Genomic DNA, 21,240 nt, shown 5'->3' with positions numbered 1-21,240 from the left:
CTTCAACCACAGGGAAAGTGCAACTTTCAGCATCATACAGAACTTAGAGTTGAAAATTCGGAATGTCTGAGCAATCCTACTCCATCAAACAAGTCTTCCTATCAATTTCAGTTGCATTTGGACAAGTTATACTCGCCACGCTCAAAGATTTTTTTGCTCCCCCCCATAGCTACTATATATAGAGCCAACCAACTATAATTAGCAATTTTCAGAAAGATAAGAGACAATTATTAAACCCTTAAAGAGAAGGTATTATTAATGGTATTCAATATGCATTTACATATACCTTTGCTGCTGCAACAGTGTTTTCTTAAGGGGTATCCTTCCTCAGCCACCCCTCACCATGCCAGCACTACCATTCATTGACTCTTGGTTGGATCACTCATATGGTATCAGGTAAAAATAGTTCTTGCCTAAAAGTATTACTTGAAACCAGAAACATTTTTTTGATTGGCACTACAGAAAGCAAAGCAGAGTTGGGAATGACAGTCCTCCAGGGGCTGCAGCTGCAGGAGGTGCAGCTGGTACAGCCTAGCAAAGCCACTTAAGAAAGCATAACATACAGCCTTTGCACTGCTTGCTCTGAGCTAAACGATCCTCCTCTGCAAGATGGTCATTCCTTCTTAGACTTGATGTTACTCCTTCAACTGCTTATTTGTCATAAGTAGAAAAGTACTCAAAAGCTGCTTTTATGCCCTTTCTGTTGATTGGAAGGTACAGCTTGCCAACTTGAAGGATCTGTGAACTTTGTCTTCTATCTCAAGCTAACTATGGTATCATATGACTGCCTTCTAGTTCAGAGGGTTAGTCAAGCAAACCCTCCCTTCTTCTCAAGTCCCTTTATATACAGGGCAATACATAAACGCAAGCTATAATTCTTGATTTTACAGCATAAACATCTAGTGTTCTAAGTTTATCGCTATATTGCATTTTAATGGATATCTCATCATCTGTTGAAGGAAGGAAGGATGGAGAAAAAGAACACAAAATACAGAGAATGGCCTCATTTTTGGTAGCTACACAACCGTAGTCTAGATACCTGTTTGCTTTTATCATTTGTAAACACATTTTCTGCATGCAAGTGTATTTTTGTAGATGGGCAGTGATCTTTGCTACTGTGCATTGCTCAAAAGGGTTTACAAGATCCCTGTATTTGCAAGATCTACTTGCAAGAAGAAAAACTGCCTTCTTACAACAGTCAGATATTGCACCAGCCATACACTTCAACAGCTCAGGTCAGTTGCGGCAGTACTACATATAGATACTTTCCAAGCAGAAAGCCAACTCTCCCTGTTCCTGCCCATTCCAAGAAGTAAAAAGCAAGAGACAGACATTTATGTCAGCACAAGCTACAGATTTTCTCACTTCACATGCCCACCAGTTTCCCATTCTATCTTCCCACTCAGCTTTACCATGGATCTAACCCAAACACCTATACCAACTTTCACTTGCTTCATTCACAGCTACTAATCAGGTAATAGCATAGCGAAAGCAGTTCTGTATAGCTTAAACAGAAACTGTCCCATGAAACAATTTACATAAAGCATTACCCAGAGCAGAACAAAATGTAGCAATATATGCATAAAAGATAAAATGAATGTGAAAGAACAGGAGATGCACTAGAGAAAAGCAACTCTGTTCCACCTGAGTACTGCCTAGACAAGCAACCTTTCCTTTGTGCCCACAAAGAGTAAGTTAGCTGACGTAATTGGACTGGAAACACATCTACATCAATAAGAGATGTCCAAAGCAACGCACTACCTGCAGAAATGGGAAAGTCTGGAACATACTGATTTCCACACATAAACCTGGGAATTAAATGCAAAAGACTGAATTCACTTGTGAATAATTTTGATGGTTCTACTACTTGCACTCAAGCCCTATCACTTCTTCTTGGCCATAGTCAGTGTGAGTTCTAGGTTGAGAAACATCCCTCCCAACTTTTTTATTCCTTAATGATCAGAACCTATACGAAGAATTACAGTTCAGCTCCTGTAGCTCCTCACTACTAACTAGACATGAAGGGTGTGCTGGAGCTTGTTGGTAACAGCTAGTAGCCAGTGGGCAACAAAAAGGCAGCTTACTAAACTAGCAGTTCTGAACTATAGTTATAAGCATAGGAAACATCTTTGGAAAATATCTAAAGTCAAGGAAGCTGTGATCTGGCTCTTTAAATACAAATTCATAGCTACAAATTAACTGTCCAGCTTTCCCTCATCAAACCACACTGTATGGTCTATAGCTGGACCAGCAGAAGCAGCAAGTGTTAGACAGTATTCCCTACAGCGTCTCTAGCTCAGTGTGGGCCCATACTGCCAACCTCCCCCCCCCCCCCGCTTTTTTTTTTCACAGGCTTTGATCATCCATGCTAACTAGGAGCTGGCTCTTCTTAAACAGGAATCCAGAGGTGAACCAATCTTGCCTATCCCATGGACAGTTGGGACCAACCTCTATCAGATACCAGTTTAAACTTTTGAATGGATCACAAAGACAGGGGAGATGAAGCAAGTGGAACCCTGGGGATGCTGATCTACCTATCTGGATCTTCCAAAGTATGAAAAGCAAGTATTAAAACACAAGTCAAGAGTTCAGAGTTTCTTCATCATTTGGAGATGATGAAAAAACCCTAATACCTTATGAAGATTCTTGTTAAAATAAAGGTCTGGCTAGAAGCATTATGCTGTTACCAAATTCATGTTGGATAGTTTTCCTGAAGGGGAAAAAATACATTATTAAGCCAGACATTAAAGTTACTTTTGTTGGAAAATAGCATTTGAGAAACCACAAGGATTTTTATACGTAATTAGGTATTATGTAAATTAAAATGCAAGTTCTGAGATATCTTTTCCCAGCCAAAACTTAGAACCTACAGCCGAAAAAGTTAGAAATACAGCAACTGTCATGTCAGTACACAGCAACAGGTAATACACACACTTTTTTCTCTTAAGCTTTGTGTGAGCCATATTAATTTCTATTCTACAGACACCTGAGTGTTTTTGAAGTCATGCGCAGCTTATTTCCTCAACTGCTGTTATGCAAAGACATAATTATTAAACATTTATCTCACATGATGTTACATTAAGAGTCAATGCATTGACAAATTTAAAATATGTATGTGAGCATATTATAAATGTAAGAGCACATAGTTGTTATAGATTATCCTGGAAAAAATGGAAAATATTGATAAAACACCAAGCAACTCTAGATTTAAAAGCTCTTTAAATACAGTGCTCTGTTTGTGAGGTCCTGGGATATTCAATACATCACTAACCAAAACTCCATCCCCGTGTTTAGAAAGGAGCCATATGTTCATTCTGCAAATGTCTGTGCCTGTTTAAAGATACACAGCTTTGCATCAGAGATCGTTAGTGCACAGCAGGTGAAACTGAACTTGTGAACAATCATCAGTTATTTCATTGCAAAGTCTGTCACGTTAGCACGAATGACTTGGCAGATTTAAATTAAGCCACCTAACCTTGCACTGGAAAAGATACTTCTCCCTTGTTGCTCTGCAGGAACAACTATACTGGCTGAAGTCCCATGCCTTTGACACAGGTCTCTCAACACCAGTTCACAGATACAGGTTGTCTTTGTCTCTTGCAATTAAACTCCATGTCCACAGGTTTAGTTTGGTTTAGTGAATGTCTATAACACCCAAGAGAGAATTACATGGTTAAAAGCACAACCTGTGATAGGGAATTGATTTTTTGTTTGCTTGCTAGTTACTCTTTAACAAAACAGTAAAAATAAGTAAAAGTGAGTGCGCTACAAACATGTTTTGTCCCTTTCCTTTATCGCACCATCCTTCAAATAATGTACATTGTAAGAGGCTAAAAAATTCTGCTTCAATTTTTCTCCATTAGACAGGTAGGAAGTCTAGAAATAATCCACTAACACAGGAGGCTGAATAACAGTTATAATTAGATACTCAGTAGTGATTGTTTATTGATAGGTATTCTATTTGTCATAAGAGTTTTAAAATAACAAATGAAAAAAATAAGCAAGTGAAAAAGGCACAATACTGTTTAAATTGCAAACTGTGACACCAGCAGTCTGTCTAGTCTGCTAAGGACCAACTCTTAATTCTTCAGAGAAGAGAAATATCTTAAGGTCTATCAAGATCTATCTTAAGGTCTATCAAGATATCTTAATATCTTAAGATTTAACATGACACAAAAGTTTATATACTTTGGAACCTTAAGGCTGAACTCCAGATTTTCAACTAGTGCAAAAAAGCATATTAGAATATCTTTTCATGACATATAGCACAGATAATAGCTCAACTCAGTGTTTCCCATCAGCAGATCTTATAAAATCAGGAACCTCCTTAGTATTAAAAGGGCAGAGTCATCATATCTGATCAAGTCTATTCACCATTTTTATGTCTATTTGTTCTCTTTCTGGTTTTGATCATTATACAAAAGTACTATTCTTACTTTTATTCATGGAACCCTTCTCTTGTTTCTATTTCAGTTCTGAAATCTGGTATTTACAGTTAGACACAACACTGTAGATAAGGCTGGTTTAGTTTGTGTAAGGTCTCCTTTGCCTTCTCCCACTAATTAACGCATTCTCAATTTAATTCACATTTTTTATCTCCAGCTGGTAAGATTTCTTTAAAGAGAGAATTTGCAGTGTGAGCTGAAAGCATGATCAACATATTCAATGAAATGAGCTAAAGGTTTCAAGATTTTAAATGCAGAGCACAAAATGCTTTCTACTAACATTTTAGAAACTTCAGTAGCAAAGCATCGGTATGATTTAAAGAAAATTAACTTTTCTACTGCTAGTCCACCCTCACACCAGCTGTGCTGCTGTGTTCCATTAACACTACTGAAATCAATGCAGTGTTAGGAGAATTCAAGTAGTAGTTAAGTGGTTAATCAAAATGCAGCCCAGGGGACCACTAACAGCCCCCTTCAGCATTACTAATACAGCTTAGCACTGCAGTGGAAAATATTCACGTGTGGTCTTCTGCACAGTCATTACACTGTGCTGCACCAGCAAGGCTTGAAAATACACAATTCTCTCCAGCTCCACGCTACTGCCTTTGTGAGAGGCAAATGGACAGCAAAATGGGAAAAACTGCTTGCTATTATATACAGTGTGGAAAAGGAATATAATGGATGAAGCACAATAAATACAAGTCAAAGCAAAGCACGACCCTGAGAAAGCTGTAATCTTGGCTGTTAGAACCAGTGCAGCCCACATCCTACTACATCCAGTACACACTGATGTTCTGTGGGGACAACTAGTTTGTTTTTTAAGGCATGACCATATAGAACATTGTATGTACTATGTTAACTGATGAAAAGCCTACCGTAGTCTTAAGACAGGAGGACAGCTTTGGAACTTCTAAATAATATGCAGTATCTTAGCTTTTTTAAATCTAGTTTGTCTCTGCAAGCACAGAACTATGGGTCAAACTATGGTTGCACACTGTTAAAACTAATGAGGCTGTTACATGTGTAACAAAGTTTATCAGAAAGAGAGCCATGGAAACAAATCAACTGATCATGAAGTTGCCTGAGTCTTCCCCCCCCATCCAAAAGGCTTCGGTGTGTCAGCCCAAAGTCTTTAGGAAGAAGGACATGGAAATATCACGACAAAGGTCCTTCTTGCCATAGTAACACTACAAAAAAAGCCTGCTTGCAGCATTGCCAAAGCTGACTTGTCAGCTTGCCTTGCCATATATTCACGAAGGATGCCAGATATCTGACAGGCACCCAAGCCATCATGTCTTAGATGACAAGTAAATACTGAAGTCTGTATCCTAATGAGTGACTTTAAAGATGTTAACACTCAAGTTGTTAAAAGAGAACTCAACAGCCAATACAGCAGAACAAGTTAATGCATAAGGAGGAAAAAGCTAGGGAAACTTTGAACAGATACACCGAAAATATTCTCCCTGAGTAGGGCTACATACAGCAACCTGATACTTAACTGATCTTAGTCTTAGAAAGAGTCCTCCAAGTACCAGCTATGTACAAGGGGGGGGTGGGTGGGGGGTGGAGGAGGACTTGATGTGAACCTTCACTTGCTTGTTTTTATGGGATCAAAGACACGCAATTAAAATCTTCCCAAGTGACACTTTTCAAGGCAAAAAACCATTTTGTAAACAACCAGCCTGGAACAGTTTTCGGTGCAATTATACTATCTGAGGTGATAGATGGTTATACTTATCAAAAATTTAGCTTTTCACTGAACAAGCACAGTAGAGTGATGATAATGGCCTCAGAGTACCTTGGCCCTTGCTTTCAATCAATATTTTTATTTTAAAAAAATTGTTTTACAACATGCATAGTCAGAATTAATACCACTATTATTTAGTAGTGGTTTAAAGCCTGAGGAATTGCAAGAGTTTCCTTTAGTTTGCTTAAATCAAGTTTTTCCCATGGCTGCCAGAACACAGCAAGAGTTCACAATTTAGGGAAAAAAAAAACCCCAAACCAACCCCAAAACAAAGCCCAAACTAAAGCCAACCCACAACCCACAAACCCCACACCCCCTGCTTACCAAAAAAAAATCACATGACGAAAACAGAGGACTGATTCTTTGATCATGTTTGTGCAAGCAGATTGCCCTATCTGATGAAATATGCTGAGTGCAATACTGTCCCACAAAAATCAAGGATTTCTTTCATGGTTATCTTAGAAAAGCACAAATGTTAAAAGCCAAGTTGTCTAAACCAAACTACTCTTGTGCCTGTCACATGGAACCAAGGATTAAGCTACAACAGAAGCAGCCATATAGACATGTGCCATAGTTTCATACTTCCCCATTTCCGTTTAATCATCTCCAAATCAGCAACTTAAGATTTACAAGGGTGTTATTTCTGTAATGGCTCAAAGCTTCTTGTTTTAGAGGCTGATGAAAACTCTTATCTGCTAGGCACCAAAGGTTCAGATTAATACTTTTTTGTGTGTATGGGAATATAGTACTTCCTGCAAATACAGAAAGGATGGCTACCAAATATCTTAAAAGCTTTTCAGATACAACTTGGATAAAGTCCTTGGAAAGAGGACTTTATTGCTTCTGAAACCAATCAGCTGAAGCCTTATAAGCATCTTTATTAACAATTCACTCTTTCTGAAATGAAATGGAGGTTCTGAAAAAGCAGTTGAAAATTGTCAGTACCAAAACAACTCGATTGTTCAACAGTTTTCAGGAGGCAAGAAGAGAAAGGAAAGAATGATGATGATGTAACACATGGATTTCAAGGTGGGGGGGAGTAACACCTAACCTCCCACTCAAGCTACCCAAGGTGCTCCACAGCTTTGCTTTTTACCATAATGTATGCAGCCTCACCCTCTAGTAGAGGTCCCATCCTCAGGTCCTTTGGGATTAGGATTAAAGACACTCGTGATACCAAAATGCTCTATTAACCTTTCACACAACCCAAAAGAGAAAAGAAGCTGTTTTGTTTTCGAGCTTCTCTCAATGAAAGAATTCTGCAAAACTAACTTCAGAGGAAGAAACCAGGTGTAGTACCACACTACAAACATTAAACCTAAACACACTAAGGATATGAATACACAGTACAGTTTACATACGAAATCAACAATGCTAGCTGTCCGAGAGTCTGAAGAGAGAGATTTCTGGTCTCTAAATGGGAACTCAAAAATGAATCAAGTAAAAGTTTGACTTCACCCACTTCAGAGACAGCTGAGTTACACTCCTTGCTAAATCCTCAACATTTCCTCCTACCAACTGTTATCACCTTCTTATTATAAACGAGCATAATCCAGATGGATTTTCTTCAGATCCTTTTTTCTGCCAAAAACTCTACACGCCATCACAGAGCGATATTTTCCGTTGCAGATTTCACCACTGCTGCCTCAGTTCTATACCATGATTGACAGGCAGAGGTGCAACAATTTTGGGAAGAAAAAAGAAAAAAAGGCAAAAAAGTGCCACTTTTCTCCATGTCTCATCAAATAAGGAGCATAACTGATGAAGAGACCTTTGTAAAGTGACGAATTAACTGTATTTCCAAACAACCCCTACATTTTAAATATTGAGTCATATTCTTAAGATGTCTGCACGTCTGCCCAAAGTACAATTATAAATCTTGGTCAAAGAATATATTTTACTTACGCTAGGTAATCTCCAAATATCAACATCTCTCAGGTTTCAGTATGGTAATGAAGAGGCTACTCTCCTGAAAAAGTCATGGACTACGTACCAAGTAACACCTATCACATAAATTGCTTGTTCAGGCTACAGTGGTGAAAGCACAGGCTAAAAATTGATCAAACTGCTTTTACAAAGCCACAAACATTTCTATTAGGCTGCTACAAGGCATAAATAGCCATGATGGCTACTGTTTGGCCAGAGATTGTTCAACTTCTGTATGTATTAATAAACCTAAAACATAGATAGATATCTTTTCCAAACTGCTGAACAGTTTGATTATTTCCCATGCCAGTGCCTTCTTTTTCCTTCGCTGACAGGGTCTTTTGGAGAGGGTATTGCTCATTCCTTTGTTAAGCAATTTATAATGGATTATCTTAGCATAATACTCCAGGTTATAACACCTCCCAGTCCAACGCTTATCTGGACCTCCCCAGACATTACAGCTCATATTACTTAACATCTTCCATGGTCAGACTACATTCTGTTTTGTTGAACACTGTTTTTAGGGGTGGGGGGGCAACCTCTGATAGTCAGGTATTTCCCTAATGTTTTTTCTCTTCCTCAAGAAACTGCTATTCATTCTTTCTGCTACTGGTGCTATCATTTATTCACTAGAAAAACCTACAGAAGTTGCTGATAGAAGCTTTAGAAGACAGTTGATAGCCCTTCAAATAACATCCTGACTACAAACAGTAGTTACGGTTATTTTAAAAGGAGCTACAACACTCATTATTATTCTTAGGTCTTATCCGTATGGTTCAGAAAAAAATTTTCATCTGCTTTTACACCTGCAAGGCTGCAAAGGCTGTGTATTCCCGTATTAGCACTGTCATCGAGTTACAGGCAACTGCTGCCCACTAGCACAGAGCAGATCTGTTCCTCGGGGGAACATGAGCTACTCAAATGTATTTGCCCAGGCAGCTGCAGTGACCACTCTCAAAGTCTGGATATCTATGTCCCCAAAAGAGTATTAAAAAAATCAACAAGTACATAGAAGGTTGGGGTTTTTCATTCATTAGAAAGAAGGATGATAGATTCTGTGTTGCAACATCAAGAGACTGTGGTAACTGAAGGCGGTTCTAGCTCAAATGTGGCGTGTTGAAAGAAAAATTTACTAATTATAAGTAAAAACTTTCCCGGACCAATAGACATTTTGCCATTAAGATGTATACTGGGAAAAAGTTAAATACCCTCTGACCTCAGTTCATTGAGAAACTTCAGCATTTTAAACAAACTGATTGTTCAACCACTTTGCAACTGACAAGCATTTCTCAACATACATTCCCTTCACTGTTAGCTGGATTACTTACATAGTCACATGCAAACTCATATCTGAGCTAAGCTAAAAACAATGTATATATGAACTGAAGAAAACATCCATACATTCTAATACTATAAATATTCCTTTTTTATACTATTATTCTAGTTGTCTATACAAAAAAGGTGGACAGGAGTGGAATTTTTATTTTTTTTTTAAATCCGTATCTGGTCCAATTGCCAGTGTGCTTAATCTCACAGAAAACAACTTTGCAATACATAAATCTGAGTCATAGCCACATACTAGTTGTGTTTATTGAAGTCAGATAAAACCATAACCTGGACTGATTTCAGTAACTTGACCCTGGAACTAAACCACAGTTCTTGCCTTATCATGATCTTCTATCTGTAGCGTATGGATACTGTTCTTGGCACTGTTTGCTGAATACAGCAATGTACTTATTAAAAGAAAATTGCACTTGCAGAGAGGCTTTGGGAGGAGAAATGTTGACTAATCATCATAATCTCTGTTCCTCCCAGTTTGCAGATAAATGAACACTATTTTTTTTATGTGGAAGTGTTACTAATACTTAAAATACACAATGAAGAGAAGGTCATAGCACATTCAGATTGACAAGTCTAGCCTGCCATGGTAGTCAGTTTTAAATTATAAGAAAAATATTATGTTTTGCTCTTGAGTTTGTGTCCAGTCACAATCAGCAATGCAGACAAACATTTACAGTATAATCACCTTCCTGTCACTCTATTATGTCTTATTTTATCACTTACATCTACTGAGGTAATATACAACACACTGTAAACTTTACACAAGGTCAGTGAGGACAAAAGACAGATTTCGGGATGATTAGCGACTCCACTATTTATCACCAAGGTTTATAAGCAGTGTCAATAGAAGCTACAGCGCAGCTTAAGCCTGCATGAAGCTTCATTTATTTCAGAAAGGCTTTTCATAGGTAAAAGAACATTGTTATACAGATTATAGAAGCCGGTCTCAGTGTTCTGTTACAACTCAATCCAAAAATAATAACTGCATGAAGTAGCTCTACAGGAAGCAGGACTCTTCTAGGAAAGTCTGCTAATGACACTGCACTGTTGCACTGATGAATGAGGCTATAAAATGCTTCATTTACTTTAGAGTTTTAAGCAGCAACTCGGAGGCAAAAAAAGATTTGCAAAAAAACCCAACTCAAGTAGTCTTTAAAAAAAATTACTAAAAATATTAAACATAATGTTGTTAGGATGATCCATAAATACTATGGTTGTCCAGATAGAAAGAGTGAAATTACTAAAAATAGCTAACATGAATTTGTCTAAAGCCAGCATTAAAATATTACAGCTGATAAAGAGAGAAACAGTAATCCCAACAAGTTTGCTTTCTGTGATCACTTCATATAGTAACAGCTGAATAAGCCATTATAAAAGATGACAATGGAAATATCACGTGTATTTGTATACATACATGTTTCGGCTCCAGTGAAATGACAAACTGTTGGGTAACAAAATGCCGCCTTTACAACAATTTTCAGATTATCTCAATTGCTCTAGCACAATAAAAAAGGATGCTGTTAAAATATTACAGACAAAACCAGCACTGTAGCTGGTATTGTAATCACAACATTTACTCGTCTAGCTTATTTTCTGAACAATTCCTTCCTAACAGAGAAGATATTTATATTATGATTTTACTGGAGTAATATGGCTTCCAGGGTTTGCTACTGTCAGGAAAGCGCTATGAAGACAGTAGAAACGAGTTTTTCATTTCCATTTGGCTGCCTCTGATCAGATGAATTTCCACTGATTACTTCACATAGGTGAACAGTAGGTACTTTAACAGAGGGATTAGCTTCAAGCTCTATTCTGCCCACTGGTATTATCTGGCCTGGAGATACCTGAACAGTAACATTATCCAGTCACCAGAACAATACATTAATCAAACCTTAAGAAACTGTTTCCTAAAGGTTCTTCTGTTGTTGTTGTTTAATATAATTGCTTCAGATAATTTAAACTTAGTGTACCAACAGTCAAAGGTAAAAAAAAATGAAGCTCTAATAAGACAAATAGTGTTCTTTGCCACGGTGCAAGCCTGAGGCAGCAAAAAGCTATGTAAACACAGCAAACTGAAAACTCCTACCAAGCTCCTTTCAACGTTGCTTGTGAGTACTAAAATTGTGAATCTAGCAAACTCCAAGAATAACAAACAAAATTCAATTCACCCTAAGAACTGATGAGAGACATTTCCTAGTCAGATAAGAACAATGATCCTTTGCCTATAAATGTATAAGCAACAACATGAGTATGCTTCTTCCAATTATCTGCAAATCTGTTGAAATAACAGCATCAAGTCTCTCTTTTGTCCAGCTACAAAAATAAAATATACAGGGATATTTTTCATTTTATATATAGCCCAGAAACTATAACAATACTGTACTAGCTCACTTTCCATCAAAGCAGAAGATCTTCCAACAAAGACCTTGTGTTGCATTCCTTGTGGTAGCAACATGGCTCGCCCTACTAGTAGTCTGTAGGTGCTATAACTCTTCAGTCTAACCAAGGCAAGAGAGTGGGGGATGGGGGGGCGGAAATTACCACAAGGCAAGCAGTAGTGAACCACACGTGCGAAGGGTTGTTGTAAATGCCGATAGCCTATTTTTACTACGTGGCAAGAGAGACACAAAGGTCTGTCTCACCTAGACATAATACGCCCTTCATGTCCTGGTACAGACAAATGCAGTTTAGGACAGAGCAGCTGAGACAGCAACTCTGCTAGTATACTGTAATCAGGTACTCACTTTTATACCTGCTCTCCTGGACTCCCTTTCACTGGCATTACCCTACCAAAGGGAGCATCTGCTTCCCTCTTTAGACAAATTTAAAAGGCTAACACCCTCTCAACAGAAGTAGTATTTATTTTTTTCAGGAAAGCCAAGCACAGGCAAGACTTGGGAGCACAGCTATCAACCTATGTACCAAGTTTCCCTAACTCTTCTGCTCTGCTCCCTTTTTGGGACTGCAAAGATCACTATTAGCAGGGCAGACTGAGGACCTTCCTATGGGTCAGGACAGCCAGTACCCATTCAGACTTGGTGGCAGAGCAAAATGCAGGACAATAGACCAGGCAGTATAAACAACAAGATTTATTCAGTGTACCAACCACATTCACAGCTGGGAACAGTAAAAGAACCAAGATGTACAGATGAAGGGGCCAGCAAAGCATTCTACCACCATGCGATGACTCAAATGCTTTGAGAAGAGTTGTACGGGTAGCAAATAGTCCATTCACTGAAGATAAAATTAATGACTTCAAATGGCATTTTAAAACATGAATTCATTTAAGCTGAAGGTACCAGGCAGGTCATCTCTGTGTGTCAAATCATAAGAGCTATTAAGGAGAGTAGGGAAGGACATTTTGAAATCATGACCAGTAGCAAACATAATAAATATTTTCATTCAGTTAATAACCAATAAAGTGCATATGGTAGAAATGCAGAGCAGATTCATACCAACCCAAGTAACTAGGCTTCGAGAGAAAACATCTGCCCAGTTTCATTGTTCTAAAGTACAGCCATTTAAAGTACAAAGCATTTACTATGAACATGGTAGACTACTCCCCTTTGGCAGAGAATTTGATTTTCTTCAACGTGTTTGAGTTACCACAGAAGAAAGTCTTCCTCTGAGTTTGTAAAAGACTACTGGACTTAAGATTGCCATTGATACAGGCTAGACATTGAATTTTGTTTTCTAAGACATTCAAATATCTAACACTGAAAAATTATGTTATGGCCAAGAGAGAAAAATATGGATTAAACAGCCCATAAATATTTTAAATAATTGCAATACCCACCTGCTACATTAAGCTTTTCAACTGCTCCTAAACTGGGAGCAGGAGTGGCTGTATTGTTGGTAGAATTTGCTCCTGTTCCATTAAGTACAAGATTTTCCACCTTGGACTCTAGCTTCCCAATGCGCTGCAAGATATTATCCAACAAGACAGCAAGTGTCTTCTTCAAATCTACAAATGAAAAGTTAAATTGTTTAATAATGCAATGCACGCTGTCAGACAGAATAAAAAAAGAGATATAAGGAGTTGAGTATATATATATAGAAACTTTCTCAGTGCAAAATCTTTGCCATTAGCAGTTCCATGCACTAACGTTCCCTACTTTGTTCAGCCTCTGATAGAAGCTTCCCTGGACGTGGAACTTGTCTTCCTGTGTATTTTATAAAGCACACTGCAACTCATATACATGCCCTATATTCAAGGTGAAGTGTGCGCCTTTATGGGTACACACATGGAAACAAAAAAAATACATGCTTTGTAATAGCTCAAGTAATAAGAAGCTGCTTAAATAATAACAAATCCAAACATAAATCCATACTCAAGCACTATGAGAGGAATAGTCTTAGATGCTCAGTCACCCAGAAACAAAAATCGCCTTCCCAAAAGGGATAGCTTTGAGCCAGTACAAAAACCTTCTCCTGCATCTCCACCACCACAACCAGGTTCTGCACTGGCAACAAAAATGTTAAGTTCATATACACATAACACCCTCTTTCAAATGCAGTTTAACTTCTCCTAGGGAACTTGACCACTGTTTGACAGCAAGTCAACTTATTCCTCAGCGGGATTTGGAACAGGAAATGAATGTCACAGGCAGCAAGCTGCAGGGGGAACTTAGCTTAAGGATGTCCTGTACCCTCAGACCTAGCTAGGGCACATATTAATGCTGTTACCCTTCAGTTACTGCAGACATATTGTTTGGGGTTTTCTGTTGTTTTTTTTTCTTCCTCAATTCACGTACCATCAAGCACCCTTACAAGATAATGGGACACTGATGATGGCTATATAGCAGATAGGGTTTTGTTTTAAGCCAACGCACACAGTTCTCTAGGGACCTCTACTTGCCTGGAGGACTTCAATCTAAATATTATTCTAGTACCACACTGTTTAACTTGTGTTGCTTTATAAGATAACAGTACCAGTATAGTTCAACATGCAATCGCAGATCAGTGGAAGTTACAGAATAAGGCCTGCTTGTTATTTAAGCAACAAAGGAATATAATTGTTAGCTATGTTTGGGATGATAATCTCAGGCTTACAGGCAAGTACCTTCACACAAACTGAAAAATTCTTTTTTTAGAGGAAAAATGTAACAGAAGCAAGACATGGAGAGAACCTCCCAGCAGGATATTTTCATTATCTGCACCAAAAAGTAAAGAGTGTTAAGATAACACCACAGAAAAAGGTGCAGCTGTTATCTGTTGTATCCTAGTCTTCATTCTTTGTCTAAGCTTACAAAAAACATCTATCCAATTTCTTCAGAGCTGAATATTACAGCAACTATAAAAGGAAATAAATTTAGATGACTAATTAGCCATTAACGTTCTAGATAGCCTGAAAACGCATAGGTAAGTAGGAAAGAAAGAAAGTTTAGAAAACACTAAACAAGTAAGGCATATGATGTGATCGTACCAGACTGAAAGGAGGCCACATCCAACCTGAAATTGGATTGTATTTTTATTTTTGTAATATTTTCTGGTAATATGCTTTGTTCTTTTCTGCATGCTTTGTCTCACACATGCATACAAATTTAACTCTGATGTTGTACAATATAGAAGAGAGTAAGCATTAAAACTTACTGCTGAACAAAGTAGTGAAACTCACAAAAAGTGTTCTCTACCCTGAGGCAAATATGATATCTTTAAGCTTAATTTAAGCTTATGCCAGATAAATAAACTTAAACCTTAAATAAATTGACTGAACAAAGAAGTGAAGTGGGAAAGAAAAAGAAATAAACATAGCAGGTCTCTATCAGTATGGAAGTTTTTCACAATGAATTTCTTAGATCACTGACACACAAACTGAAAAGCCTCCCAAGTTTCTCAAAAACACAGCACAGAAGTTGGGGTTTTTTAAAATGAAGTTCTAACAACCTGAGGCATACTAGATATAGCTACTAGACAGATGTAGTAAAATTAGCAGACAACTTCATTTTCAAGTGACTGGAAAAATAAAATTTGTCCCATTTCATACTTAAAAGTGAAGAATTTTTTCTCCATCTGTGCATAAATCCACAGTGCAAAGTATTGTCAAGTGAGCAGCATTATGAAGTAAAATGTTTGGACAACTTAGAAAAAACCTTAATCAGATTATCCTGTAATCTAGAGCACACACTTACCGTATGCTGTCACTGTCCCAACATAAGGCCCATCAACCACATTTTTATTTTCTTCGGCTAATGCTTTGATGTATCTTTTGCTGAGATCCAAAATTTGCTCACGCAGGACTGAACTGCTTTCGTGTTGCGTTTGCTGCTGAATAGTAAAATGCAGAAGCATCATTCCCCAAATGAAACCAAAAGTCACCAGAAAAAAGCCGAGTTTCTGAGAGGACAGCTTCCATGGAGAGAATGCCATGATTCCCAACAACTTCACACAGTTACTACAAAAGTTCCTAAAGCATGAAGCCAAACAGCAAGTTCATGGTCCAGGTACATAAATATCACAGAGCAGGACTCAGTCTTATTCCAGCTCCTTAGTCAACGTATATCCGTTTTTCAGTTCCATCCTGTTGCAAGAGAAAGGAAAAGAAGCATAGTTACCACAATATACTAAAAGTTTTTACTAGCCATCCTAGGTCTTTGCTCTAACTGGTACAGAACAGGAGTAGACAATATGCTTTCTTTGTAAATGTTTAATTTGTATGTATCAACATTGTAGTGTACTAGCCAGAGCACAAAGAAGCTGAGAAAAGCACTGCAAAGGGAACAAAGAGGGAGTGATGCGCCTGAGCAGGTGTAGAACACCTCTCAGTATCTGGATCAAATTCAATGCTTGAAGCGGATTCTAAGCTGAATTTCAAGGTAAGGCTGCTTTTACATATTTTTTTGTGTGAGTACACACAAAACTTTGTGATGTTGCCAGTGCAGCAATTTAAGACAATTCTCAACATAATTCAGTTCTCAGAAAACAAGTAATTTTAGCTGGCAGGGACACTGCTCGGAGTTCCTGGCAAGAGCTACGGCATATGGCTAGATAGGTGATCAGGAAATCAGACTCCCTCAGGGGTAAAGAGGAAAAAAGAAATCTACGTTATTTAAGCCAATACACTCTCCTGGCTTACACTGCAAGCAGTCAGAAAGCTGGAATAATCTCCTCTTACTCCTGTGTGGCCTCTGCCATACAGTTACTCCTTATTCATAAAACAAAGTTTGCTCTTTGCAACTACATTCTAAACACATACTTCTGAATGCTATAACAGGTCTTTTATATCTAAACATAATATTCATGGAGCTTTTAACACACTAGGGAAAGAGAATTGTAGTAACGGCCTTTAAGACACAGTAGGACCATCTTTTCATGGTAAACTCAAAGATAAGACCTGGCAAAAACAATCCAAAGGCAAGAAAAGCTCTGTGATGAGGGCTAGAGGCAGGGTCCTTAGCATAAAACCCAACAAGAAGAAAGGTAATTAAAAGGTAATTAAGTGTAACCTATCATGTTAAAACATAGATTTGGTAAAATGTTATCCTTTTAACTTCATAATGCTCCCAGACAGGATTAGAGAACATAATGTTCCCTTCCATTCTGCACTTCCACAGATAATGCAGATGCTACTCTGTTTTAATAGGATAATTACACAGATGCCTGCTAGCAGTGCTCCCTGTTTGTTAAAATTCCCTTTAGATCTTCTGCTTTCAGTTGAAGCAGCAGTTCTGCAGAGGGGCAGAAATACCTTTGGATCACTTATCTTCCAAGATGGCTTGTGTCTGCATTTAGCATTATTGATTGTAGAATTGAATGTGCATTACATAGTGAACTAAAAGCAGACAAGGCAGCAACTGTACAATGCATTTACCTTGCTAAAATAACAATTTATAGCCATCTTTTGCTTAAGGAGGAACGGTGCAGAAAAATGAATTGCAAATACAGTAAAAAAGATTATAAAGCCCTCAAGTTGACTTTTTCCACACTTAAAATATCTCAATAAAGAAAATGAATGGTCTCAACAGAGAAAATGAAAGATTCTGTTTAATGCTGCTCTCCATAAACTTAAGTTAATTTTCCAAGAAATGGCAGAGGGAAGTTTCACTTCTTTCAGTTTATGTAACTATAGCCTTGGGACACTCTTGAGCTGACTAAAAAGTATTGTTATTTCATTATAAACTGAATGTTTTACTATTCTCCTGCAATATCTAGTGTCATAAAATATAGAAAATTCCATAATTTAAAACAACATCACAACTTTAAAAAGAAATCTGAAATAGTCAAGATTAACTCCCTCAGTGAATTAATTTCAAGTAAGAATTGACAGCATCCTCAATAGCAACAAGATCTGTGGTTACAACACTCAATATTTCTTCCCCAATTATCAGTTGTTTGTGAAGTGGAAAATACTGAATAAGAAAGTAAACGTATCACCACCATGTTTTAACAGACAAGTGCTAACGATTTTTTATGACTAGTTGTTTAGGAAAAAACCCCACGTAACATAATTATAATTAAAAAAAAAAAAAGACTGTGAAATACTTGCATTTTTTATTGCTGTTTTTAAAGTTCTGGAACAGAAACAAGGACGATTACAAAAAACAGTGTATGTCTAACTTATGAGAATGATTAATTTACAGCTGTTGACTTTTCTACTCTATCAACAGAAAAAAGCCTTAAATCTACTAAAAAACTGTAAGAAGGTAGACAACAAGTATCAAAGTTTTGCCATAAGAAAAGATAAAAATTCACAGACAGATGGAATAATGGCCTCCACTATTTAACTGCCATTTAAGAATTCCAGTGGCTAGCAACTTCATGAATGCCCAACAACACGTACTTGACTTTACAGCACTGCTGGTGGCCATGGAGGTTTGTAAAGTGCACAGAATCTTTCTGCTTCCCACCGCTTCCACGGCCGGATGCACACCTGCATTGACTTCAGTATGCATTTATTCCTAGATTTGACAGATGTCAAGGACTGCAACACAACTATTCCACTGTTAATTATAACTACATACCTATAATGACTCATTATTTTGTATCTAAGTGGACAGTGGTCAGAAGGTATCAAGTGGTTATGTGGAATGCATGAAGACAGTAGCACAGAAACATCTCTGTGGTTTCTCTGAGGAAATTGATAATTGAAGGGAGAGAAGCAACAAACACATATTTGTCTATTGTAATCACTCATAGACTTTGATAGTGCCTGCTGACTAGTTATCTTTCTGCCCATACCAAGTAAGCCATTCTCAACCTTCAGGTGGTAGAGTACTTCCCTTATTCTCCCTCTTGCCTTATAAATGTTCTCAAAGGAACTGATGTCGTTAACTATTAAGGCCTTTTCCTAGTCTAGTCTCCAAAATGCACAATGGGAGTCATATCTAAAGACGATATGGAAACACATATTTGTATGTGCCTCTAAAGAATAACAGGCTTTTTTCGGTTTTTTGCAAAGCTTTGCAAGGAAGTGGTCTCACTCTAAGACAACTCTTGAAACAATTCCAGCACCCCTCTGGAAACTGAGTATGTCATAGTTGTGAAGTTGTTTGTGCAACTGTTTAGAAGATAATTCCTACTGATGTACTGAGAGTAGTTAATGTACCAAAACTAAAAGCCAAGTGTGAAAAACAGGGTGAAAGTGAAAAGATATACAAGGCAAGAAAACCTTTAATGAAGAACAGCTTTGTTATGTTCTTCCTTAAATTCAACTCTAAACAGCCAAAATCTCACCACAACTGAACCAATACATTGGTGGTTTGGTTTGCATTGTTTGTTTTTGTTTTTTAAACAGACCAGTTACACTCTTTGTGATAAACATACCACAATTTAAACCAGAACTGCCTCTACCCTTAACAAAAATTATTAGCATATTTCTTTGGAAAAGGGCTAACCTTACACCCATTTCCATGGGCGTGAGACTTTTAGTAGTCTTAGTACTTTTAGTATTTCAAAAAGCTTCATTAAAAACACATTTTTTCTGGTCTACATTTAATAAAATCCTGCTCAACAGCTGGTCAACTCACTAGTTAGAGAATAACATTACTATGCTTATGTCATCACCAAAAAAACCAAAAAACAAAACCCTCCCACTATTTAGAATCATATCAGGAAAGTATTCCAATGCTAAAGTGATCTGTACGTCAGGGATGCAAACAACACATTTCTCAGCAGGTTTCTGGGTTTTGTTTCTTTTTTTTTTTAAATGCTTAAAATAGACTACAAACAGTTAATCTTCATGTGAACAGATTTTGGTGACATTTCCATGTATTCCTCTTCACTTTTTAAAAAGGAGAATTAATCATCTACAGGAGATTAAGCAAAGTCTCTTTGTAAGTATGTACATATACAAAGCTTGATGCTCTCTGTCCAATCTGTACCTTGGTAACCTTGGAACAACACTATCCTCAGGATGAACAGTTGAACCCTGACTATCAGTTGAATGCACTGTTCATCATTAGCTCTACAGTTGCACCCGTAAAAGTAGCAGCAGATTGAGTAGTATTTAGTTATTAGCTTGTTATGAACTCAAACATAAGCAAACTTATACAGCATGACTAGTAAACAATATATATGCTTATTTGTACCAAGTGGCTCATTAAAAATAGTATTGCCACTGCTAGGAACAGGCCTTGGGCCCTATGCCAACTGTGTTCTTATGCCAAACATGCAAGGCCCAAATTCTGGCCTCTTATGCTTGTGAAATTATTAGGAGAACTTGTGTGAGCTAGAGCAGGGTTCCAGGTGTCTCTTGTCATGGTATGCAGGTTAGATATAAGAGAACAACAAAGGCCTTGAAAACACAGGCACAGGTTGAAAGCAGAGGCCCCAGGACTGTAAGCAACTCAGTCATGGTCAATTATTAGTCACTGAGTCACTGCAACCTTCAGATTTGGGGAAAAAAAAAACCAAAACAACCTGCTTTTCTTTCAACAGCAGCAAAAGCTGATAAGGAGGAATAAAACTGCTAAACAACGAGAAAAAGCACCCACGACAACCTCAAATATCTTGCCATCAAGGACCATAGCTATCAGTGCTAAATACATGGCACCAGATCTGTGGTACTGTGTGCTCACAATTAATTTAAAATGAGATTGTTACAGACTAATTGCTTTGAATATGCAATGGTAATGACTAGGAATGAGTAAGAACTAGCTATTAGCAATGCATATTGTTACCAAATATCCATCTAGTGAAGTTTTGTTATAAAGTTTAAAGCTGTTTTAAAACTGTTTTATCAGCCTTCTAAGCTTTCAGTCACAGCAATCTCTCATTCTCTTCTTACATATATATACACAAACAACATGTATTCAGTTGCAACATCATGCCACCATGCCTGACCCCCTACAATTTGTTACTGTATCATAAACAGCTCAAATAGGTGCTCTTAAAAACCCAGGCATCAGGACCCTAATGCAAACACTGATGTATTTTCCAGATTGTTTTCTGAAGAGGGCACACTGCACTTCTTTTGCAACTCTTTGGTTGTCTCCCTGTAGAACAACTTGTTACAGACCAACAAAGGACAAACATCAAGATGTGAATTTCCTCTATTCTTATGAAGGGTGTGTTAACCTCAAAACTAACGGTAATTCAAGTGTCAATCCAGTGGGCTGCCAACACACCAGAGCTACAGCCAGAAAACACAGTAGTGAGTGAAAACACCTGCCATATCCCAGCACTTCTCTGCTAAGGGATGCCAGGAGTCATGCTTCATGCAGAAGCTGATGTAATGCATCTTAAAAGGGATAGGCAATCCTCTAAAACCTCCTTTCTAGGAGTAATGAGTCCAACTGGGACTGCTAGGTTTTAATAGTTTAAACCAGACATGCTTCAACATAT

The 21,240-nt window shown here is 37.7% G+C and overlaps 1 protein-coding gene across 2 annotated transcripts in view; it reads right to left on the bottom strand.

Annotated features, from left to right (window-relative positions):
* Positions 1-21,240, bottom strand: part of MGAT5 (alpha-1,6-mannosylglycoprotein 6-beta-N-acetylglucosaminyltransferase) — a 133,928-nt gene that overhangs the window by 67,434 nt on the left and 45,254 nt on the right. For both annotated transcript variants that reach the window (XM_075757178.1, XM_075757179.1), the window contains 2 exons: positions 15,591-15,979; positions 13,256-13,423 (listed from right to left, as the gene is read on the bottom strand). In XM_075757178.1, coding sequence (XP_075613293.1) covers positions 13,256-13,423; positions 15,591-15,828 — 406 coding nt within the window. In that variant the 5' untranslated portion in view covers positions 15,829-15,979. The remainder of the gene's footprint in view (positions 1-13,255; positions 13,424-15,590; positions 15,980-21,240) is intronic.

The sequence above is a fragment of the Balearica regulorum genome, chromosome 6 (genome assembly GCF_011004875.1).
Source record: "Balearica regulorum gibbericeps isolate bBalReg1 chromosome 6, bBalReg1.pri, whole genome shotgun sequence".
NCBI lineage: Eukaryota > Metazoa > Chordata > Aves > Gruiformes > Gruidae > Balearica > Balearica regulorum.
The sequence above is the reverse complement of the archived record's forward strand: the minus strand, read 5'-3'. Positions and strand labels throughout refer to the sequence as shown.